The 23850-nt window shown below is 49.5% G+C and overlaps 9 protein-coding genes across 9 annotated transcripts; 3 read left to right on the forward strand and 6 right to left on the reverse strand.

The window, feature by feature from the left end:
• Window positions 1-515: 515 nt before the first annotated feature.
• N7487_000623 (uncharacterized protein) lies at window positions 516-963 on the forward strand (the record flags this gene model as incomplete). The annotated part of the gene is made up of 3 exons (XM_056868371.1): window positions 516-660; window positions 714-773; window positions 824-963. 3 exons carry the CDS (start codon window positions 516-518, stop codon window positions 961-963), a joined length of 345 nt encoding a protein of 114 aa, XP_056733155.1.
• A 1083-nt stretch (window positions 964-2046) lies between these two features.
• Window positions 2047-4516, forward strand: N7487_000624 (response regulator; the record flags this gene model as incomplete). The annotated part of the gene is made up of 3 exons (XM_056868372.1): window positions 2047-3331; window positions 3384-4039; window positions 4121-4516. 3 exons carry the CDS (start codon window positions 2047-2049, stop codon window positions 4514-4516), a joined length of 2337 nt encoding a protein of 778 aa, XP_056733156.1.
• Window positions 4517-6376: 1860 nt separating this feature from the next.
• On the reverse strand, window positions 6377-9414 carry N7487_000625 (glycoside hydrolase family 31 protein; the record flags this gene model as incomplete). The annotated part of the gene is made up of 4 exons (XM_056868373.1): window positions 6377-7035; window positions 7094-7227; window positions 7284-7419; window positions 7485-9414. 4 exons carry the CDS (start codon window positions 9412-9414, stop codon window positions 6377-6379), a joined length of 2859 nt encoding a protein of 952 aa, XP_056733157.1.
• Window positions 9415-11173: 1759 nt separating this feature from the next.
• N7487_000626 (mitochondrial 37S ribosomal protein mS45) lies at window positions 11174-11644 on the reverse strand (the record flags this gene model as incomplete). Its single annotated transcript, XM_056868374.1, has 1 exon — window positions 11174-11644. One exon carries the CDS (start codon window positions 11642-11644, stop codon window positions 11174-11176), a length of 471 nt encoding a protein of 156 aa, XP_056733158.1.
• An 86-nt stretch (window positions 11645-11730) lies between these two features.
• Window positions 11731-12558, reverse strand: N7487_000627 (mitochondrial 37S ribosomal protein mS45; the record flags this gene model as incomplete). The annotated part of the gene is made up of 2 exons (XM_056868375.1): window positions 11731-11856; window positions 12073-12558. The coding sequence occupies 2 exons, from the start codon at window positions 12556-12558 to the stop codon at window positions 11731-11733; spliced, it is 612 nt and encodes a 203-aa protein (XP_056733159.1).
• A 1496-nt stretch (window positions 12559-14054) lies between these two features.
• Window positions 14055-15863, reverse strand: N7487_000628 (uncharacterized protein; the record flags this gene model as incomplete). The annotated part of the gene is made up of 1 exon (XM_056868376.1): window positions 14055-15863. One exon carries the CDS (start codon window positions 15861-15863, stop codon window positions 14055-14057), a length of 1809 nt encoding a protein of 602 aa, XP_056733160.1.
• A 1953-nt stretch (window positions 15864-17816) lies between these two features.
• N7487_000629 (mitochondrial 37S ribosomal protein bS16m) lies at window positions 17817-18444 on the reverse strand (the record flags this gene model as incomplete). Its single annotated transcript, XM_056868377.1, has 3 exons — window positions 17817-17861; window positions 18031-18223; window positions 18368-18444. 3 exons carry the CDS (start codon window positions 18442-18444, stop codon window positions 17817-17819), a joined length of 315 nt encoding a protein of 104 aa, XP_056733161.1.
• Window positions 18445-18708: 264 nt separating this feature from the next.
• On the forward strand, window positions 18709-19733 carry N7487_000630 (NADHX epimerase; the record flags this gene model as incomplete). Its single annotated transcript, XM_056868378.1, has 5 exons — window positions 18709-18789; window positions 18847-18955; window positions 19014-19079; window positions 19137-19231; window positions 19302-19733. The coding sequence occupies 5 exons, from the start codon at window positions 18709-18711 to the stop codon at window positions 19731-19733; spliced, it is 783 nt and encodes a 260-aa protein (XP_056733162.1).
• A 57-nt stretch (window positions 19734-19790) lies between these two features.
• On the reverse strand, window positions 19791-22421 carry N7487_000631 (WD repeat PLAP family protein; the record flags this gene model as incomplete). Its single annotated transcript, XM_056868379.1, has 4 exons — window positions 19791-19804; window positions 19918-21774; window positions 21828-22281; window positions 22374-22421. The coding sequence occupies 4 exons, from the start codon at window positions 22419-22421 to the stop codon at window positions 19791-19793; spliced, it is 2373 nt and encodes a 790-aa protein (XP_056733163.1).
• Window positions 22422-23850: the final 1429 nt, after the last annotated feature.

Genomic DNA, 23850 nt, shown 5'->3' on the forward strand with positions numbered 1-23850 from the left:
GTGTCTGGTTATCCATCCTGGGTGTGAAAAGCCCTGGAGGCCAGGTTGGGTGACATGAGGGTAACTCGAGGCTTTGCCCCGTGGACATAACTCTCGTGATTACTCAGAGACAAATGGGCCAGGGATGATGGCAAGCTAATCTTAGATCTGACTCAATCCGTGAGATTGTATAGTGCAACCAGGCGCCCCATCTGAGCAGTGTCTGTTCAGCTAGGTCAGCCTTGGAAGGGATTTTTAATTAAGCAGTGTGGTTTCAGGGTATATAGGATAGGCAGCACAGGATGACAAGAGCAAGGATTCGTAAAATATCCAAGCGAGAAGTTCTGTTAAAACGATACCATTCATGGATATATGGCTCAGCTTACCAAGCTAGCCCTGAGTTCGTCCCACTGGGCTTTCAGGGAAGCCCCCCTCGGGGGCGTAGATATATAGAAGGCGATTTCAAAAGCTTCCAACTTTTGATAGACGGCAATATATCTACCAAACCAAAAGCTTCCTGGCATCAGTTTCAAATCATGATTTCCCTTATCTTTGCTATGGTCGTTGCGACCTTTGCAGTTAGCTCGGCGCATCCAATGGAGAAGCGACAGGCCAATGGTCGGTGGAGTTTATATGCATATGGCAGAAATATCGATGAGTTTCCTATCTTTTATGCGGACGGTAAATATCTCTTGCTCCTAAAGAGATCACTATTAATTCTATTTGCGTAACAGGCCAAGCTCAGATCGGTAATCTAGCCATGTCAAACGCAACCACTAAGTTCCCAGTTTCTTGTAAGCCTCGAACTTCGAGTCTTCATGAAGGGTGTCTGACTTAGCTACAGTGACGTTTGGCGATAACCAAATGGAGACATCCAGCAAGGCGACTGGCTGCTCCTTCAAGGTTATTGATGGTTTGGGAGGCGAAGTTGATATTTCGATATCCACTGAGAGAGCGGGCCCCGGTAGCGGTGGACGATGCTGACTTTGGTGGTGCCATATCGGACGATGATAGTAATGATGGACTAACAGGTTAGCTTGGCTATATGACAAAGTGACACAGAATACTAACGGGCGTCAGAGATGAAGCAAAGTAAGAGATACTGACGGGTATCAGAGACGAAGCAAAGTAAGAAGCAAGAGATACTGACGGGTATTAGAGACGAAGTAAAGGAAGAAGCAAGAGATACTGACGGGTGTCAGAGACGAAGTAAAGTAAAGAAAAGAAAAGATAACGGGCGTCAGAGACGAAGCAAAGCAAGATATACTGACGGGCGTACATAGATAGGTACATTCCTGTCTGGCTTAAAAAGTCCTGAGCCCACATAACTCAAACTGGCTTAGCTTTTCGACCGTTGAGCTTTTTTTTAAATTTTTCCTTGTCTTCATTTGAGATTCTAAATTTTTTTTACAAATTCTTCATTTGGCACTCTCGGGGCGTGTCACTTAGGCCATTTGGTGTAGTGGCTATATGTGGATGGGTTCAACCGATTCTCAACCATTCATGTTGGATATGAATCAGATTGTCTTGGTTTTGACCTAACGCTGTCTGGATGTTAGTTTCGAGTCAAATCTAGCGATCCTTGGGGGTTCTGCAATAAACCTGCTATCTACAAGCTGAAGGCTCTTATGTAGACTATATTTTAGCTCTCTATATCTATGTGTGTACCTTTTCGCCTAACTGAAAAACAACCCCCACAATTTAGATGCCTAATAGTTTGAGAGAGAGATATATATATACTGGGTATATCTATTGAACTCCAAAGTCCAAATGCCCCAACCAATCCTTGTAGGTCCAGCATTAGCCTTAAAAAGGCCATAGCTTTGTTTTTTAGCCGGGAGATCAGCAACTAACGTGACTGTGCCCAAAGGTGTCACAGTTCTCCCCTCTCAACCTCTTTGACCTTTGATTTGTCTCTTGGGACAATTTGATGCTATATTTATTTACAGGGGAAAGTTGGGAAAAATTGGAAAAGTTCGAAAAGTACGAGATTATCCTTATCCGAACAGAGAACAACAATCTGATTTTCTTCAACTTCACTCCCCAGAATGATATGAAGACCCCACGATGCCAGAACGGATATCACGTCTGAAGGCGAAATTGCTTGGACGATTATCTCCAAAAGCGGATGCGGATCCGAGTGCCCACTCCAACCAAAAACCCCCCTCGGGCCCTCTCGACTCCAACAAATCCCCAGCTTATAGCATCGTATCTTCCAATTTGGAGATCGCTTCTTCTCGCGACCGTCAGATAGAGGAAATCCCATCAGGGGCCAACCAGGCCAACCAGGACAATCAGGAACGGGATTCCTCCGTCTCTGCACCTTCCGAACAGCCTCATCACACAGGAACTCGCAATTGTACGCCGTCGACCGAGCTATACAATTCTTCGTTGCCAACTCCTATCTCGGGCGACCCTCCGTCTCCCTTTGGAACCCCTCCGTTATCGACTCCTCAGCATTCCGATAGCACCTCCTTCCAGTCAACACACTTGAAAGCTCAAACTCCAATCCCAGCCGAGACTCAATTGACTCCGACCCTAGATACCGTTCCTGAGCGGCCTACGAATGATCGACGACCTTCTGCCTCCTACTTTCCCTCCTCAAGCAAGCGCCCGAGCCTTGCGATCCGTCGTCAATCTCTTCTCCCAGCAACACACCAACACTTGATCAGTGGGCTACTGGAGGCAAGTCTTTTCTCTTCGGGAGATCAGGACAGTGGGTTCACTCCCCTCGTTCCTCGCGAGATGGTCACACGTCGGATTTGGGTCAAACGGCCCGGTGGCTCGGCCACCTTGGTGCCGTGCAGGGAGGATGCGGTGGTAGATGAGCTACGCGACCAAGTCATCATGAAATACGGGAACTCATTAGGGAGAAGCTTTGACTCGCCCGATATCGCTATCCGGGTTTCGCCGCGAGAGGGTGCGAATCGACCAGGTCACGGTGAGCGCCTCTTGAGCCCGGAGGAAGTCCTGTCATCTATACTCGATTCATACTACCCTGGTGGACAAAAAATCGAAGAGGCATTGGTGATTGATGCCCCGTCACGTCGGACTCCAAAGCCATCGCCACGCCATTCGATCTACCAACACCACCACTCTGAACCCGGCGAGCATGGCGATTACTTCCCTCTCATGCCGCCGGTCAATGTGAACGCGGGCACTCCGTCCTCACACTCCGGAGCTGCGTCAGCAGCGCCTAGTGCGCCGTCAATTTCTATACTCAACACCGGGGTTGCTCCTTTGCTGCCATCACCGGGGAGCCGTAGGGCACGACGACCTCCGTTGACGCGACACAAAACAAATTCTCCCACTATTCTTCACAACCAAAACACCCAAACTCCCGGCATAACAGGTATGTTCTCAATCAACTTCACCCTGCTCAGCATGGCCACTGACATCCATAGAAACTGGCCCTACTCCTCATTCCCAACCTATCCCTGCTCCCGCTGCTCCCGCAATTCCTACACCCCCGGTGGCAGTACCGCCGGTAGAATCTCCGCAGGTGAAATCACACACTCCCCCGCCAACTGCATCACCACGCGTCGTCCGAAAATCAAAAGCGGCCACTTCTCCTGGTGCTATGTTTGGCGGGTTGATTGACGGCACCGTTCCGCCAATTAATGTCCTCATTGTGGAAGATAATATTATTAACCAGAAGCTTTTGGAGGCCTTCATGAAAAGATTGAAGGTGCGCTGGAAATGTGCTATGAACGGCGAAGAGGCAGTGCGGAAATGGCGACAAGGCGGATTCCATTTGGTCCTGATGGATATTCAGCTACCCGTGATGAACGGTCTGGAAGCCACCAAGGAGATCCGGCGCCTGGAGCGCTTAAATGGCATTGGTGTCTTCCCAAAGACAGCCTCTGGTCGCTTTCGCGCGTCCAATACCTCCGCCGCGGACAGAAGACCAGGCCTTCACCGTACGGTCAGTGAAGAGGACACTTTGCCAGATCTCTCGCTATTCCGGAGTCCGGTCATTATCGTCGCGTTGACAGCTAGCAGTTTGCAAAGTGACCGACATGAGGCACTGGCTGCTGGCTGCAACGATTTCTTGACTAAGGTAAGTCTCGCTCCCTATTACGACTCTTTTCTTTCCCTTTTTTTCTTTCTCTCAAATAATATGCTAACACTTCTCAACTAGCCTGTTGGATTCCCTTGGCTTGAACAGAAAGTGACAGAATGGGGCTGCATGCAAGCCTTGATTGACTTTGAAGGCTGGCGCAAATGGCGCGGGTTCATGGACTCTCCTCGTGCCGCCTCACCTGTTGATACATCAGCTAGTCCGATGCAAGGTGGCCACCGCAAAGAACTATCACAAGTGGATCCCCCATCGCCCTCGAGCTCCCGCCCCGCTAATAAATCTGGTCACTCCGAAACCAAGCCGAGCCTGCCAGGTGTCGCGCAAATCATGCGGGAAGATTCATGGGGTAGCGGCAGTCCCGACAGCTTAGATTCGCTCTCGAGTCCGCAGTTTCCAACACCGGAAGACGCAGTACCAGCCACTGATGCCACAGTTACGCCCCCGGATGAAGAATGAAGACGGATATGTTTCTTTTTTTTTGGATGGGTCACCATGTCTTGGTTAGCCACTACACACTTCGAATGATCTTTCCCCAATCTGTTTGATTCGAATTTCTGTCTCTCCCATTGAATACCCCGTATAGCAACATGTCTTTTCTCTCCGACACACCCTTACACTTTCTTGTCTTGTCATGGTAGCTTGCACTTCATTCCAGAGGTCTTTAGGCTCCGGTGCCTATTTTTTTCTTTTCTTTGTGGATCTTTTTTGGTCATATGGATATATATTTGTTATTTTGGGCTGCATACGCATCGCCTGCGCAATCTTTTTTTTTTTTCTCTCTAGCTGGTTTCTTCATACAAATGGACATCCGCATACACACGAACGGGATGTCCTCATACCTCTATCCATGTATAGTTTTCCTTGTTTGTTTCGACTACCGGGTAGGGGGGCTTGGTGTATCCTCCTACCTTGTCCTCATCTCACTAATTCTTCAAAAGGGTGGTGATCTCTTCCAGATACATCTAGCCATAGTATTGAAAGTAAATGCCTAACTAATTCGCGTGAGACCTTTAAAGTTATGTGATCTATGCCTTCTAAGTGTCTAGGTAGGTATCCCCATAAAGTACATGTGTAAGTTTACAACATGCTCCGAAGGACCAAGACAAAGAAAATGTCTTGGATAACCTGTCTACAGCCTAAATTGTACACACTTCTTTCCAGATTCCCGAGTATCCAAGGTAATGCAGCATCTGTCAAAAGCAAAGAACCCGCCCAATAGCCATAATCAAATATGAGGATCGTGTATCTGGAAGGCCCGATATTCATGTCGAAATCAATAGATCGGCACAATTTGTAACCATAGCGCCAATCAAGAGATAGCAACATGACCAAAGTACGAGCAACCCGGAGAAGCTTTCTAAGGGTAATAAATAACATCAAATCCCTATTTGGGTACTTATGCAGGTGATCTGGATGCGGCCTTTGTCTGCTTTTCCCACTGATTGTCCTGCATGTGATGTTGTCTCTGGTTCCTTAAATACCACAGCTTTTGCCCCCGAACGTGTACATCCGAGATACTTTCTACATCTTACACTCTACTAGTCTATCCTCTACTATTATTTCCCAACACAATATACCATTTACCATAAGACCTGCTCTCATCAAACCACAAACCACAAACCACAAACTACAAACCCCGCATCTTGCCATCCCAACCCCTCACTCAGCTCGACCATGCAGTCATCAAACACACCCTCAGCCCCAACCCCCCAAATACAACTTCATGGCTCCAAACTGCCCTCGCCTCAATCGGGTCCATCTTCCAAACTTCCTCCAAGGAAGATGAATCTGAAACTGATGCGATCTCTGGATGGGTTGGAACGAAGAGGCGTCGACGCTGTCGATCTGTTGGGGAGGCTCGTTGAGAATTGACCATGTGACTAGCTGGTTTATCCCGGGGAATGAGAGACTTGAATTGGGATAGGAAGGGAGGGGTGCAGGGAATGGCATGGTGGGACTACCGAGCATATCTCGTGCTTTCTTTCTTTTTTCTTGGCGAGGCGCTGTGCATTGTGACTTGGACATTTCGGGGTTCTTCTTTTGTTTTGTTTTTTTAGGGCTTGCAGGACTGATCTGAGAATGGATGAGATATGATGTTAACGAAGTATTTATTTGGGAATATGAATATGAAAATGAATAATGGATTGATATGACCACCCCCACCGTGGCTGCACTAATTAATATCGAGATTAATAGTTTAAACTAACCACCATCACTAGTGGGATATTTCTCAACTGTTGAACCCACCAGTCGATAAAGAATATATAACTAGTAGGTTACCCACCAAAGCGATATCCATTCCAACCCTGGATCAAATCAAAGAACTTTGATATGAGACTTGCCCGTTAGAGGCACATCAACATGAAGCACCAGCTTCTTATTCTCGGCATCATACTCGGCATCATGGAGTCCCTTCGGCTTACTCTCCACCCCAAGAACAGTGATGGTCTCAATAGTGACGCCAGCCTCGTACTCAAAAGTGCCAGTCATGCTGAGCTTGCCGTGCGCATATTCGAAGTCAATCTCCGACACCGTGTCCTGCAAAACCGACTTGCCGTCGTCAAGGTACAACGAGCCCTCAGCACGGCCATCAAGACCGGGTGCAACAACGATGTTAAAGCCCTTCTTGCGTAGCGCGGTGGTGGTGTTGGCGCTCTCGACGCGCTGCGGGTAGACGATGCCACCCTTGTAGTGAACCGTGATGTCGGTGTAGTCGACCTCGGCGGAGACGTACTCGCCGCGTCCGCGGACGGGCTTGCCGGTGCCCCATTCGTAGAAGATGTCATCGGGGAGGTAGTAGTTGACGGTCGTGCTGTTTTCCTCTGTAACAGGGCTGACAAGGATGCCGTCGCCGTAAAAGAACTGCAGGTCAATGGGGTAGGTGTTGGGGTCGTTCGGGTAGTTGAAGAACAGAGGGTTGAGGGCTGGAGTGCCGGTCTGGTTCTGTTTGTAGATAGAGGTGTAGATGTAATCGACTGAATTATTGTCAGTTCTTACTCCCTTCTCGGAGAGGAGACTGTGTGTGTCACTTACGGAGCTGGTATCTAATAGAGATTCCTTTGCGCGCGGCCTCAGCGACTGTCGGCCAGCGGTAGAACTCCTGGGGATTCGCGGAGATTTCGGCGTGGTTGCGGAAGAACGTGTAGAAGGAGCCAAGAGCTGCCCACCTGTTGATCCATATTAGCTAGAGCCGTCTATATATAAAGCGGGATTCAGCCTTTACCTAGCACAGAGCGTTTCCGTTACATTACCACCGAAGCCACAAACATCGGGGCCCACGACGGGGATTTGGTACAATGATGCAAACTGCAGGATCTGGCTGATGGATAGGCGGTACCAAGACCACCCGGAAATATTATCTGCAGAGTATTTAGCATGGTGTCGTTGTTAATATTGAATGGCCAGAAGCCAGAAGCATTCTTACCACCAAGCCAGTGGGACACGTCCTTGCCAGAGCCAGCAAATGTACTTCTCGTAATTACCAAAGCACGGTCATCTGGGCGCCGGGCACGCATGGCATTGTGGGAATGCGAGGACATCATAGCGCCGTAAAGGTTGTGGGTGTCATATTGAACGTATCCACCACTCTGCACTAGATCGGTGTCGGCAGTGCTATCAGCAAGCGTGGGTCCTGCGCCGTTCTGGATCATGTACGGCGGTCTGATTAACTCGCGATTTGGAAGGCCCTTGCACTCATCAGCCCCGCAGCCAGAGCCGGTCTTTTTGCCACTCTGCCAGCTGCCACTCGAGGAAGCCCAGTGGGATTTGGCGGACCGCCAATGGCCAGCACCAAGGTTGCGGTGGGAACTAGACCGAGGTTGATGATGTTGGACAACAGCAGTTGCACGCTTCTCATTTGACTTGCCGGAAGCAAAGTTTGGCTGAAGACTGTCAGGGAATCCAGGGATAGGAGCATCCGGTCCATCTCGGACTGGTGGTGGCTTCGGTGGGTCACCATCCACCTCTGCGAAATTCTCTGGGGTGGTGTTGTTGCCGGGGTAGGGGCGGTTGTAGAAGTTGGCGGGCTCGTTCATGTCGATCCATAACGCGTCAATGTCTGGACCATTCGTTCCGTCAAAGAACTCCAAAAACTGCTCACTCCAGTACTGCTGCGATGAGGGATGGAACCAGTCAGGGAAGTAGCTTGGACCAGACCAAACGACTCCCTGGTATTTGGAGCCATTCGTTTCCTTCATGAAAGTATCGTATTTGAGACCTGCATCGAGTGCCGGGTTGGACTCCTTGTAGAATACGGCGGGATCGACCATGACTATGTAATGTTGATCCCTCGAGTGGATTGTGTCCACTAGGTCTTTGTATAAATTGGCTGGGAACCTCTCTGGATCAATGGTGAAGATGCGCCGACGGTCCATGTAATCGATATCGGTCCATATGGTTTCCAGAGGAATGTTGTTGGAGGAGTAGTTGGCGGTGACGGCGGCGACCTCGTAGACGTCTTGGTAGCCGTATTTGCACTGGTGGTAACCAAGTCCCCAATAAGGAGTCATCAACGGGAGCTGAGCAATTTCCGCGTACTGAATGGCCACATCGCGTGGGGAGGGGCCAGCAATGAAGTAGAAATCAAGAACACCACCGATGATGTTGTACTCGAGGTACTGACCACCCTTGTTGTCGATGAAGATATCCATGCCGTTGGAGTTGAGCAGGAAAACTCCGTGAGTGCCATCCTTCCTGTGGTCGAAATAGATTGGGTGAGCGCCGTATAGGTTCTCACCCTCAGGTGTCCCGTAGGCATCGCGGGTGTAGATCGTCCGAGTGTAGTTGGTCGTGTTCAGCATGAACGCGTCGCTGTGCTCGCCCAGTCCGTACAGATGCGGGTTCTGTGGCAGGTGTGTCTTGAGATAGACATATTGACTCTCGAACACCAGTTTATTGCCCGTAGTGTCGAAGAGTACCTCACCGGTGTCAGTCCGAGATACAGTGAACGAGAAGGGGTCGGCGTTGAAGTCAAACTTGAGCTTGGAGTCTTTCGGGGAACACCATTGGCCGAATCCAGGGCGCGGGAAGACACTGTCTGGAACCTGGTAGACCGTGTTGTTGGTGTCCAAGATCTTGACGTGGAGTCGATCGCTGGTCTGATACTCCACTTCCAGCTTCAAGTCTGGGAGGTCAGTCCCGAAAACATTACACGCCGGGCCTGCGAGAGAAAGTTCCGCGTAAAAGCCAGAACGAGTCTCCCACTGCTTTGTTGCCTTGTATCCTGGGCATTCGGACAGGTCCTTTTCGTAGAGGTCATTGCCGGGGCCATCGAGATCCTCGATACCAGCCTGGCTCTGAGCCCAGACGCAGCCACTCAGGGCTGCGGCCGAAGTGAGCAGCTTCTTGAGGTACATGCTGATGCCTTGGATAGTGAGAAATGTCATGCACGCATACGGTCCTTATATACTTCTCTCGGTTCCCTCGGTTCCCTTTGCCAAGATGGACCGTGTGATGAGTGCGGAGACTGTAGCATTCCCCAAGGCCGCGTTCCCCACCCTAAATAGGGTATATTATTTCAACCATCGAACCCTAGAGCGAGAGGCCTTCGTTGTTTCTGTCACTTTTGAGGTCACCGTCCCATCAATGTCGTCGAGATCTTACCTTACCCCGGAGTTCGCAGTATATACATGGGTTTCACCTGCAGATCAAAACAAAATAGCAACATAAACCCTGCTCAAGCTGAAAGTCACCTACGATCTCCCAATTCTCGGCATTGGGTGCTCCGGTAAAAGCCCGAGGAATGATGCAGTCAGCTCCACTCGAAAGACAAATGCCGCGATATTGTGGGCATCGACCGACCTCTACTTCTCCGGCAAATGCCCGTTACTGCGGGGCTCCACCGGATATCCCCCACGCTTTGTTTGAATGTCTTGTCATGATCTCGGCTTCTCGGCTTCCCCGAGATCTTCATGGGGGTTGGGAATGTATAATCATTGAACAAATCAGCTCTCTAAGTTCCCCATTAAGACACGGCCAGCGTTGTAACCAAGAGAGAGTGGAATGTGAGCTCAACTCTCAAACGTTCGACAATCCTACTGCCTTCAGGGTCTGTTCAGGGTTTTTTTTAAGGGTCTCTTCAGGGTCTCTTCAGGGTTTCGATTATTCCAAGGTTAGTTTCTCCGACAATTTCCCAATGTATTTGTGACATCATATTTCTCTACCTTGTAGGCGAGAGTCGCATTCTTTGATTGCACAGCCCCAGGTTTGCAACCAATTGACCGTCATACTTGAGACCTTCCTAAAAGGCACATATCTAATCGAATATAGCAAGTTAGAACTTATCTTTGAGGCTTTATAAGACAACCTCCTAGAACCCTTGGTTTATACGCTAGACAAAGATAGGTATTCGACAACATCTCCTCCCCCAATATACATGTAAAGTGCCCATATTTCCCTCGTTCTACGCTTCGAAGACATGAAGTACTGCAATAGAAGATAGTAGTCTTCAAAAACTTCTAAGGATCAGGTATCCTCTGGAATGATGAGGGTATGTATCCTTTTCATATTCCAAATATATCTTTCGCGATCCCAAAAACAACACAAGGACATGCTATGACCAAGTGCTACAAAGACGAGAAACAAGCACCCAAGAAGTCCAGGTACTGGAGCGTCAACAGTGAACTGAACTGTGCAAACTTGTCTCTGCGCGAGAAAGTTGACCTCAATCTCACGACATCTTCCCCCCTCCAATTATTAGTTTTAGCACGTCTTCCATTGCTCGAGATGCTGTTTTCTCGGTTGAATCAGGGCAGTCTCTATTAACGAGTCCCGACTATGACAAGATCATCCATCCATCGGGCACCCCCAAGTGGTCATATTTGTATGCATTAGGGCCTGGAGCCCCAGGCCCTGGAAAGATAATTATTTAATGATCCGGGAAGGTCAGATTTACTAAGTGACCGAAAAGCGACAAAAAGGGAAATAAGAAGGGAAAGATTTCAAGTTGCCAGAAATTATCCGATATATAGGTACATAAGCGACAGCCTCCTTCATACATCCATGGATGAGTATGCGTACAAGTAAAATTACAAAGGCCGTAGCCGAGAAAGTTGCTGAAAAACACAAACAAAAAGAACAAAGAAACAGCCCTTTCGGGGGCTATCTCAGAATAAATCAAGCCTCCACACGAGTAGGAATCTTGACTTCGCCGCGTGTGCGGTCGCGGTGAGGCACACCGTAGCGACGACCAACAGCCTTAGAACCGCGGCCATCAGTACCGGTGGTCTCCGTAGTGTAGATAGTATCCTTGATACGGTAGTCGAAGCGCGAGTCCTCGGGGGAGACAACTGTGAGCTTCTTCTCACGACGAGCCTGGATGCGTTCACGACGCTCATTCTCAATTTTGTCTTGGCGCTCGAGTCTCTTAGATTGGAGGTCCGCAACAGCCCGCCACTCGTTGGGGTTGGCGAGGCGATCGCGCTCCAGGGCAACCAGGTGAGGGTGAGGAATACGCACATCAGCAGGCTGCAAGATCTGGCGGGCATTCGCGCCCTTGCCGACCCAGCCTATGGAGTTGGGGTCCTCGATTATCTTTTCGGCGAGGTCAGAAGGGTGTGAGATTTCTGCGGCCTCGGACTGCTCCATTGCGGGGGCACCGGAGAAGACGCGACCGGCCTCGACACGGTTGAAGGAGCGAGATTCGGGGACTGGGTAGAAGATTTGGGAGCCTGTCAGGGGGTGGGCGGGGAGGTCGTTGATGGGTTCGTGATATTGTTGACGCTCGCCTTTCTCGGCGAGGGGGTAATGGGGACCATCTCATGGATGGCCCGGGCATATGGCAGTGCTAGGGGTTTACCCTGATTCGAGATTGGTCAGTTCATGTCTCGCGACCAAATAAAACTTGATTGGAATCCAAAATGCAAGGTAACACAGTTCAGTTCAAAAAGTAAGGTTTAACCATGTGGGTGTCTTCAAGACTAATCGATTTTTTGTGACTCATCATATGCGTGGAGGTTCGAAGCAAAGTTCGAAAGGCAAGGAGGAAAAAGGACAGAAATGGGAGAGGTTCTTACCTGTGCGCGCTGTCTCTTCTCCAATTCTACCAATCTCACGACGGCAGCGATACGTTTCATATCGATTCCAAGTTCCACGCTGACAACGCGGGCACTCTTCTTCTGTTCAACAACGCGGTTATAGACCTCATTCCGTAGCTCCTCACTGAGGATAGGCTCGCTGAAGAAATTTTGGTTGTTGGGGAACGGACGGGCCTTGTCCGAGCCCTCGTTGTCTCGCTGCTTTAAGCTAGTAACATAGTTGGTTTGTCCAGGAATATGGTGCTTGAAAACGGCTCCTTCGCCGTCAAGCCATTCGAACATCTGCCGACGGAGTTTGGTCTGCCCCCGTGGTGCTGCCGTGGCAGAGAATTGGCGGGAAATGCATTGTGATGATGTAGGGGCTAATGAAGGTAGAGAGGAAAGTGAGGAAGAGGAAGAGGAGGTAGCTGTGAGGTAGGGAAGAAGGGTGTTGGACACAGTCCGGCTCTGTATCCGGGGTGGCATCTTGGAGGATATGATGGGGGAACGGGAGGAAGAATTTGATGTCAAACTAGATGAGAGGCGCTGGATATTAAGAATCAAGGAGTTCCAGCTGCCATTGACCCTTTTGCAGCAATGATTGAAGGATGGGAGGTTGTCGGGTTGAAGCGGGAAGCGTAGGTGTCTGCAGGGGAAGAAACTTCTCGGTAGTGTTATCACGTGACCCATCTCCACTGTATACAACCGAAGTAAACAGCTCCCTCCCATTCCCTATATTGGAATTCACAACATAATAATAGCGGTTCAACATTGAGTTCCGGGTATATTTGCCTTTACAGTAGAATGATTACATGACCTGTTCTGTAGATACTATAAAATAGATGAAGAGACACTCAAAGGGAAGCAAAAAAAGAAACCCGTTATAGCTCTTTACTAGACCTTAACATCATTATAAATGGAGTAAATGGGTTCGTTCTCCAGAATAGCTGGAACAGTTCATTGTATCAAGTACAGATCAAAGCAAATGTATCGGTATCATCCCAAGCAAGACGGGGTAAGAGGAACAGTAAAAAAATAATAATAGACACGCCTCGTTTCCTCATTCTTCTCCTGGAAAAGCAGAGTAAGCCAGACCCAAAGCAAAACGAGTGGCAATGCAAGCAAGATGAGAAAAGAGCCTTCGAGCAAAATACATGGGCCAGACGCCTTCGTCTCCGTCGCGATGAGAGGAATATGACAGGAGAGAGATAAAACCAACGCGAACGCCTGGGACAGTATGTGGTCGACGTAAGCCGATGTCATGTCCTTCCGTAGCTCATGCCATTTGAGTAGAGAGATATTAGAAGAGAAGCTAAAGAAAGCCACATAGGACCCTTCTTTTTTTTCGTACTTGCGTAGAAATAAACACGCATTGCAATAGAGAAAGCAAGTAAATCAGCAAAATCCTTTCCGATCCACGCAGACGATGCATCGAGAAAGATCCAGGGGATAGATGTAACAAACAGGGGGAATCACGTGGAATAAAGTAGATAACAGTTCGTATAGATCCTGGTTAGGGCAGAGACAGCAAACACGCATTAGTGTGCATTGCCTATTGAGTCAGGATAAACGAGCGAGATAATCAAGAACAAAAGCAAGAAATCACGAGGGTATGAAGGTGTGAACAAAACGCAATGGGTGACAGAAACAAACGCGCTCTCGAGCGCCTCGCACCGACCAGATAAGAATACAAGTTTGGCAATGACCTGAAATGCAATCCTCCCAATGAAAAGAGATAACAGAAAAAAGGAATGTAAGAGCGCCCGGGTTCCCATGCAACAGAAAGACGAAAAGCCAAGAAAAGGACTGGCAAAAAAAAAGAAGGGGAAAAACAGAAAAGCAAATCCGAAACAGTACTCCCGAGAGTGTATGCAGCCGCCGAATGCTGATCTAGCTCACGAAACGAAGATCCCCAAATGCGCCAGATATCCCAGTTCGTTCAAACATGCCGGGCATTATCTTGATATAACGCTTGAATGGGCTTAACGACCCATCATGTAGTCAGGGTAGAAGGAATTATAGCCGTTCAGGTTCGGCGCCGCATTGCTGTTGCCGCCAGGATTAGAAGGGGGCGGCGGCGACATCATTGGATTGGCTCCGTTTCGGATTCCCAGGCCGGAGTTGTGATTGTATGAGGCATTGCCCATCAGTCCAGCATGGGGATTGATGGGAGTGTGCATGGAGGTGCCATTGCGCATCGGCGGCGCGGGCATGGGCATGCCAAGACCAGGAGGTGCTGCCAGTCCAGGAGGGGGACCGTTTACAGCCGAGAACATGTTGTTGTGCATTCCACTCAAGCTGTTGCCCCCAGGGACTGCGCCCTGTCCCGAGGCCGAGTTGGACGAGTTCATGCTACCGGGTTGACCAGAGCGCACACCCAAAGGATTCTTTGAGAAGCTGAGACGGATGCCAGTCTTGACACTGTTCGACAGCTTGTAGCCGTACAGCTCATTGAGCGCTTTGCTGGCCATGGCAACTTCGTCGAATTCCACAAAGCACATGGGTCCATTCTGCTTGTTTCGGAAACAGAGTCGCTTGTACCCGCGTTGTTTGGAGAAAAGGGCTTTAAGCTCCTCCTCGGAAGTGTCGGGTGGCAAGTTGCCCACGTACAGAGTGTTGCAAGGAGGATTCAGGTCATTCGGGTTCGCAGCGGGCAGGCTGTGGCGTGGTGTGTGCTGGGCATTGTATGGGAAACTATGGCCTTGGTTTGGGTATGCGGATGCTGGTGTTCCGCCGCCCATGCGCTGGGCGCCACCCCCGGCGTAGTTCTGCAAAGGTGGCGAGGACATGTTAGTCGAAAGGGACATATTGGCAAAGCGGTTGGTCGGGATTTGAGGGTTGGTGGCCCGGCGTCCAGCAGAGATGTTGGTAGAGTGGCCATTCTCTGCATAGCCCACCGGATCCTTGAGCAGCTCGCCCGTCTCCTCGTCCGGGTCTTCATCAATCATAGACTTCCCGGTTATGCGTGGGAGGTTATCAATGCCATTTCCGATCGGAGATTGTGGCGAGAAAAGGCTGTGCATGCGAGAGCCTGATTCAGAGGTCGGTGGAAGCCCTTCTCCGATAGGCTGGTTAGGATTCGCGTTGGAGAGCCTCTCCAAGCTTTGGAAAGTGCCGTTGAACCGCGAAGATTGACGCGCAAGGGGACCGTTTGAGGCACCCATTAACGCACGACTCGCGGTGTGATCGATGGTGTTACGGCGCGTGTTCGACAGATTCACTCCCATCGGACCGGGGTACATCTCGACAACCATGTTGGCGTCGTTTTTAGAGTTCGGCTTGCCATCCAGGAGGGACCTGGCCTCTTCGGCGGCTGGCAAAGTAATGAATCGCGCGATCGCGGTCAAGAACCCGTCATCCTCCGGCAGGTCCAAGGTCACAAAGTCCGCGTCAACAAAGTCTTTGGCGAAAAGAAGCATGCTGCGCAGGGCTTCGCGGCTCGTGTTTCGCGGCAGTTTGCGCATGAGAATCGCGCCTCCGTTTCCGCGATTCAGGCCATTCAGGCCCTGAAGGTTGCGATCGTTATCGCCTAAGCGCATGTTGTTATCGAATGAAGCTGTTGTGCCGATAGGAGAAAAAGGGTATGAGAAAGACGGGTTCATAGATGAAGGCGCTTGCGACGCATTCGGGCTATACACGTCGGTCGACATCGCATGCTGAGCCGTCAAAGGCGTCTGCGAAGAAGGGAGTGACTGCTGAGGGGGCGAACCAGATGACACGGACTCTGTGAGTTGTGTAGTTCCAAAAGAGCCGGGACTCGTACGAGTTGACTGGCTAGAGCTGCCGCTCATCCCTCCACGAGATATGAAATTTTCGAAGTTTTTTTTTCGCCTTTCGGGGGTTCGCGATCACACAGGGGAGGATAGTCCAGGTAGGAAAAAAAGGAGTCGCGGGATTCGGAAAGTTGAAGTTCTGGGCCGTGATCGGTAATGCGACAAGAGATCGTACACCAAACGCGATGCAACGATAGAAATGAAAAGGCGAAGGCGAAGGCGATTAGCGATTCGATCGAAAGTCGAGTGCACTCGGAGGGTGTCTCATCGGATTTGCGACAGTTGGACTATGAGCGCTTTGAAAACGATTGAGATAAAGATGGGAAATTGACAAGAATGGTAAGATGGATGCAAAAGGGAAAAAGGTTTGAAAGGAGGGGATGAAGGAGAGTGCAGGGGAGGGGGGAAGAAAAGAGTCCGGAACGGTCGAGTGCCAGTCCACAAGTGCCAGATCCATGGATCTGTCCTTCACGACGCGACTCACTGGGGAACAGGTATGTGACAGTGGAGGTACATGGGGTTGTATGTGGGTACCCGTATTAGGGGATGTACTCCAAAATATATGACAGTACATGGTCATCACTTTACACAATTTTACCACAATCTTACACCTTGGCCCTGGAAACTGACCGCATGCAGAGCGTTACCAAGTGCGTGCCCCGAGGTGACTTGTGGGTGATTATGGAATGCCCCCGGTTTTTTTCTTTTTCTTTCTGTTCTCTGTATACTTCTGTATACTCCGTATACTCCGTACAGATATATTAGAAGATCGACGGGTGGATCATGAATCTGTTTCTTCTGGAAAAGCACCGGCCATGCAAGTAGGTGCCTATGCGGCTTGCCGTACCCCGGCTCTGCACGCGATTGGGGCTCTATGAAATGAAGCACACATATCTCACAGGGATGTTTTACTACATATAGACTCGGTAGAATACATAGAATCCCAAGCCGGTACCAAATTCATACAATACCTCTAGGCTGACTGTTGATTGGATGAACCTTGAATGCATTTACAACTGCCGTTAACTAGCCCGGATCGTAAGAGCCAACGGCTTGATATCGAATACACCTCATAGTCCAAGTCATATGGCTCCGGTTGCTATATTATACAATCGTCAGAGCTAACCTTGGAACCTGTTTTATAACTCACAAAAGGTCATCGCACACATCCACGGAATCCCAAAAGTCAAAAACTGGCGATCCTCCAGGGTCACTGACCAATTGCCACGGGTCCAACCCCGGTAACACATGGGATTGGCTGCCACGGGGAAATGACTTCGACTTATCGAGGGGGCGTTGGTTCATTTGGTTGGGCCGTGGAGACAAGCTACTGCTTAGGGGCTTTACTAGCACTACTTCTTCAGAACGTGTGCCTGAACTTGTCATGGGCGCGTCAAATGTTTTGGCTTTCATTACTGACAAAATACGATCGGATTCCAAGGGTATCTTTCTATGTATTTAAGATTCTTACCGTATATATAACCTTGGAAGTGATTTAAAAGCATCTATATACCTCATGACTCTACAGTGTAGGCATAGGTGAGCAGTTTATAGGAAAGTATGCAGTAACGCATAGCCTACCTCGGAGCGAACTATGTGCCTGCCTACATCAAAGGTGACATTTGTGTTCTTCGCCTCAGAGAAAAATCCAAATCGTATCAGTAGATATTCATGTTGCGGCTCGTCTACCGCGTAGAGTCAGAGCAGTCAGGCTGCCACATAATATACATAGGTTCCCACAAGGCAACTCAATAACGCCAAAAATGCCAGCAAAATCAGGAGAGAAAAAAAAGGTACATAGCGCGACTTCTGACCAGTCATCGATGGTGCCATGCCTTAACTTTCCCAAGGTTCTCGGGTGTTGTGCGGCCGCGCAAACAAAGAATGTCGGAGAGAGCCCTGGAAAGCTATGTAGAGGTCAAGCATGCCACAAGCCACACGGCATCAAAGTGTCAAGGAGTCAGAGCGGAATCAAGCTTTGTCAAAAGTAGTAGGTTTGGGCGCAACAAGGCCAGCCTGGAAAGAAGTTCGACAGTTAGTAAACATAGTCCGTATAATAACAACGTAATCACCATCAGCCCATATGATCTGCTGAAAACGCAAACCCGACAATAGCCGTCCATCTTCCTTGGATCCTCCGATTCCCCAAACTCTCTGAGATAAAGAAAACAAGGGTCAGGCTTACCATGCCCATCAGTTTCCAGACGGGATCACTAGGCTGCGCACCAACACCGAGCCAATACTTTGCGCGTGACCGGTCAAGGGCAATCTCCTTATATGGGCGCGCCTCGGCATTCTCGTCGTACAAGTTCGTGGGACGTTTTGGGATAGGGTTGTAGGTGCCGATGACTTCGAGGGGCTTAGCACCGCGGGCGGAGCTACAAATAGTAGGGTCAATTTCAATTTTTCTTGAGTATACAGTGCGCAATGGATTGAAGCACCCCGTAGCCTGGCAACTTTGGTGTTTGGCGCTGGAGCCGGGCGTATCGGGGGTATCCATTCACGGGGGAAAAACCACATACCGGGCTTGCGCAACGACGATGTTAAAAAAGGGGTTGTGCTTGTTGCCGAAGCGGGCGAGTCGAATCCGGAGAACCATTTTGGCGGGTGCGTAATACTTTTTCAATTGAAGAGGGCGCAAGTCTGTTCTTTTGATGATCTCGTCTGCCCTCCACAAAAGTTCTAGGAGGTGCGGAAGAACTGTTGATCCGGCGTAACCAAATACGGACTAGCGTATATATGATGTAATGATGTGAGGACCCTCAGTAGATCTACTTCGGAGCTGGCTATCACTCTGATTTACACAGCTTCTGTCAATTAACTTAGTTTACCAACAGCCTAGCTCTAGCATTGGCACAACTACATGATCCGTTCTATATTCACTAACTTTCGTCTACCTCTCTCCATTCGTCGCTACAGTAAACCAGCAATAATGTCGTTGAAGGTGCTCCATATAGTTGTCCGATATTAGCTCCAACATATAAACTGACAATCGTCCTAGGCAATCTCAGCCAAAGATGCGGCTTCGCTTGATAAAGATCTCATGGAGACTGGTGGCTGGTCTCTAGACCAGTTGATGGAGCTAGCCGGCCTGTCTGTCGCGCAAGCGGGTAAGCTCCATCGATCTTGAACATGCAATCGGGTCATACTGATATAATGAGCAATCAGTGTGGAAAGTCCATCCCCCAAGTGCAGGGGAAAATGTTCTAGTTGTCTGTGGGCCAGGCAATAATGGTGAGAAAAAACCCCGAATCTTGCAATTGCAAGGAACAAAATCTAACAAATCACTAGGAGGAGATGGCCTCGTAGCCGCTCGACACCTAGCCCACTTTGGCTACACACCGTCAGTGTACTACCCTAAACAGGGCAAAAACGAACTCTACCAAGTACGCACCTCCCAAGCATGAAAATAACCCCAGAAGCAAAGAACCAAGAACCAAATCTAATACAACGCAGCGCCTCAAAACCCAGCTCCAAAATCTCTCAGTCCCCTTCATAGACGAATTTCAGCCGGCCCTAAAGACAACCGACTTCCTGGTTGATGCCATCTTCGGCTTCTCCTTCGGCGGGCCATTGCGCGACCCTTTCCCGGAAATCATCTCGCAAATCGAGTCCGCTAACGTCCAGGTGCTGAGTGTCGATGCGCCTAGCTCATGGGATATCCAGAGCGGACCGCCGAAGGAAGGACCTGGTGCGAAGTTCATGCCGCATGCATTGATCAGTCTCTCTGCACCTAAGCCATGTGTGGCATTTTATCGAGGCAGGCATTTTATTGGGGGTAGATTTTTGACGAAGAACATTACTGATAAGTATGGGCTTGATCTACCCAAGTACCAGGGTGTTGAGCAGGTTTTGGAGATTGGGGTTGATGCGGAGGGGAGATTGTAAGGGAGTAAGTAGATGGGTTGTTGAGAATGCTAGTTCATTCAATGACGAGAGAAGATTTTACGATTTATCTACTATGAAAGTGGAAGAGAAGGAAATGAATAGTCTTTGTATGGGAATCGCGTTGTCGTCGTTAGAAAGTAATGCATCTCTGATAGATGCACACCGAATAAAAAATAGCACGCACTTTCAGAGAGCCCCCGGATCTCGCTAATAATGCCCTTAATGCGCGGCTCCTTTCCAGGACCAGAGACCGAAGCTCTCGCGAGAACACCTTCGACCTCATAAACCTCCTTGGCAGCGCTCTTGACCTCCTCTCCGAGCGCTGTCACCAGTGTGCCGAGCGCGACTAGTGCCCGGTAAACCGCTTCTGAATCGTTCTCTCCTGCGATGATCCGAGTCAGTTCCTCAAGGAGGACCAGACCCCGTTCTGCGGCTTCTGCGGATTGGTTCCTACCCTCGGAGGTGAGATAAACTGCAAAGTTGATGTAGAGTGTCGTTATTGCGATGGTAAGGTTGCGGTTTGGTGACTCTCCGCTACTGGCCAAGGCGGACTTCACTCCTCCCAGGATCTGATCAAATGAGCTTATGGCCAGATCTCGACCGGCAGTCGTCTCGAATAGGTTAGCAAATGTTCGCATTGCGAGCATTGCATTGTTGACGTTAAGAGGGGATTCAAAAACACCGCTGGATATCACACCCGATACAACATTTTCGTCGTTGTACTCGGCGGATGCTGTAAATGGCGCAGCAGCCGCTAGTAGACGGAGAATATCTAGGCCAGGGAGTCGGTTGGCAGCAGGCCAGGTTGTGACAATCTTCAGAATCAACGGCACCCCGGATTCAACCTCGGGTGATGCTTGAAGCTGTTGGGAAGATTCGAGCTGGCTGCACAAAGCGACAACCGTTTCCACCTCTGAGGGGCTCAACGCCACGTCCTTTGATCCATCAGACACGAGCTTTGCGTTCAATTCCTGGAGCTTTTTGGTGATAACTTTCAGGTTTGCTGATCGGATGGAGAGATAGATCTTCTGAGGGAGTACCTTGGGGCGTGGCTCGGGAGCAGGTGGCTGGGGCTCTTCAGTCGCCGAGGCGTCTCCAGGGCGATAACGGCGGTCTGATCCCCAAGGATCAGCACCTTCAGGTTCTTGAGACTGCCCAATAGTGGCACCCTGAGTATTCTGAGTGATAAAGTTGGCAACCTGATCCAGATAAGTCATAGGGAGTTCATTGTCTCCAATAAACTTGGTGGCAGCCTCATATGGATTCTGCGAGACATTGTATGGTAATTTCAGCGGGGGCTTGCCATCTTCTATGTCGACATCGAAGACGTAGTCGTAATCTTGACCATGGTATTCGGTCTTCCGACCACTGCTTCCAGCCGAGTCCACTACCATACCAATAGCAATCCATTCCTGTGTTGCCGACGACCAGGTGTGGGCACTCACGGTACCACCAGGCTCTCGGATCATCTGGACCTGACCTTCCTTGGTTCCGGACTTTTCTTTGAGGAATTCCGGACCAGGCAGCTCCTCTTTATTAATCTTCCCAACTTGTTGCTCTGGAATAGCTGACTCCTTGACGGCCTGGTCAAACAACTGTATAGCCTCTGGGGCAGCATGACGATCAGGGCTTCTGCTAAAAACACGAGCAATGCGGTCACTAGCACCGGTAACGATATCACCGGTCTCACTGCAAGCTGCAACGCTCCACACTGATATTGCGGGATGAGTGATTGTCTGAACACATTGGGTTCCGTTCCAAATCTTCACGGTGCGGTCTTCACTGGAGCTCACCAGCTCGCCAGATGGGAGGGCAGCAAGGGAGTAGATAAAGCTTTCATGACCATGAAGAGAAGCAACGAGTTGACCCTGCAATGTGTAAAGACGAATGATTCCATCATTGCTAGCCGATGCAAAGTGGGCTCCTATAGAGTTTGAGGAGGGAAGTTTGCACAAGGCCCGGACCACGTCGTTTGAGTTTTGTACACTTCCGAGTAGGGTTCCCGAGGTATTGAATATCCGAATCATTTTATCAGCACAACCTGTGATGAAGTTAGCATGTAAGACTTATTGGGGTCGCACGGAACTAGCATACCCGTGATGATTGTGTTCTCATCATAAGCCAGCACGGCCCAGACGCTTGCCTCGTGTCCCTCCAGTACGACATCACACTCCCATTTACCGACTCTCCACAGCCGGGCCGTGGAATCCCAGCTGCCACTGACTACCCATTTACCATCAGGGGACACATCTAGAGCACAGACATTGTGGCTGTGACCCAGAAGCATAGCATCTGCATTATCCTCTGCACCCTTACCAGGCTGTCTGGCTTCAATTATTGCGTCTTGTCCAGCCGAAAGTACAAGTCCTTCGGGGAACTCAGATGTGGGAGGAACGTAGGCTAAGCTGTTGATGAAGGCGCCGCCATGTGCAGCGATGGTATAGTCATATGCGGGAGGTGGAGTGGAGATAAGCTTCCAGAGCCGAACTGTTGCATCACGAGAGGCGGAAAGGACGACATTTGGATTTGGGAAGACCACAGCGCGAACCTAGATCAAAAGTCAAATCAGTGTGAGTAGTCTGTGGTTTGGAGGTGCGGTGTCAATGGCGTCGGTACAGACGCCGGGACCAGGAGCCTTACATCATCGCCGTGGCCCTCCAAAGTTGCGGAGAGCTTGAAGTCAGGCATACATAAAACTTTGAGGGAAGAAAGAGTGAAGAAAGAAGAATCCGAAGAAGAAATATTTCAAGGGTATCACTGCGGAATTAATGATCAATCAAGCTCCCCTGGATGTTGTTGTCCTTTAGTCGTTCCGGGGGATCGCCCCGCCGCAGCATCAATTGGTAATATCACGTGGGCGGTAACGCCATCTGGGGAACCTGCTAGAACACGCCGAGGTCTTATCAAATGCAAAGGTACGGAGATTTTAATTGGATCTTCTAGCCTATGGATCTCTGCTACATGCTCAAGTGTCCAGGTGGTCCTCAAATGACTCATCTTGCATACTGGCAAATCCTCAATCTAGTGGGTAGTTATCTCTTACTTCAGCTGAAGGCTTCCAAAGCTGGGTCTATCACTGGTCTCAGGGAGCAGACTATGCCGTGACAAGGAGGTACATATGTATCTTCTCCACCATAGCGACTATTACCTTTGTCGAAAGGGGCCAAGTGTCGCGCTCAGGATCAAGCGTAGTGCAAATCACATCACATTTTCCAAAATTCACGAACCTAATCACAATACAATTGCAAAAGAAGGATGGAGAGAGGTTGATCTTGTTCCCTAGCTTCTGCTGGATTTGTCGATCTTGGAAAATAGGAATAGCTTATTGTTGGCCAAATCTTCAAGGATTTCCAGGTCTCGTTCTTCTAGGATGAGGATTTGGGGACATCTATGAGAGGGGAGATCCAGAATATTTCAACAGGTGCTTAGCATCATCAATGTCCACCACTTTTGCTAATGGGAAAGCATGTGATCATCGAGGCCCCGATTGATGAACACTATCTGCAAGAATTGATCTAGAGTGTTCTATACCAGACCGATATGAGGTACTCAATTCAAGACCAGATTCCTGCAGACCGCAGAGCGTCAACTTGCTTGGCTCCATAGTGCAATTGCTGCAGCTCATCCATGAATTTCGGTGATAGGTCACATGCTATTTGCCTGGGGGCATTAATCTCAATATATAGATGATCTCTAGCAAGCAAATCACCCGATTAACTATGAACAAGACACATACTTTCCCCTGAGCTTTCCCTCGACCTGTCAATGCCATGGTGGAATGGGTGCTCCAGCGTCGGGAGAGGGTCAAGAGCGTTAAGTCTTCATAGTCCCAGGACCAGGCAACCAGTGGAAAGAAACTTCCATATAGGTCTTATCCTTGTTGATCGAGATAAGATGAAGAGCACATTAAGCATGGCCCAGAAGATGTGGACTGGGGCGTCCAACGTGATGAGATTCTCCAATCGCTCAGTGACCATTCCAGCTTCGTGGCTCTCACCAGTCATCATTGCTTCTCGCCACCTATTGACTCGCTCTTTGCTCCAGACTAACCCCAACAAGGTCCACTCTTGTTCTTGCTCTTTGACGGTGATTTTGTTAACTTTGAGCGGAACGATAT

Source organism: Penicillium crustosum (genome assembly GCF_028827405.1).
Source record: "Penicillium crustosum strain IBT 35664 chromosome Unknown utg000001l_segment0_segment0, whole genome shotgun sequence".
Classification (NCBI taxonomy): domain Eukaryota; kingdom Fungi; phylum Ascomycota; class Eurotiomycetes; order Eurotiales; family Aspergillaceae; genus Penicillium; species Penicillium crustosum.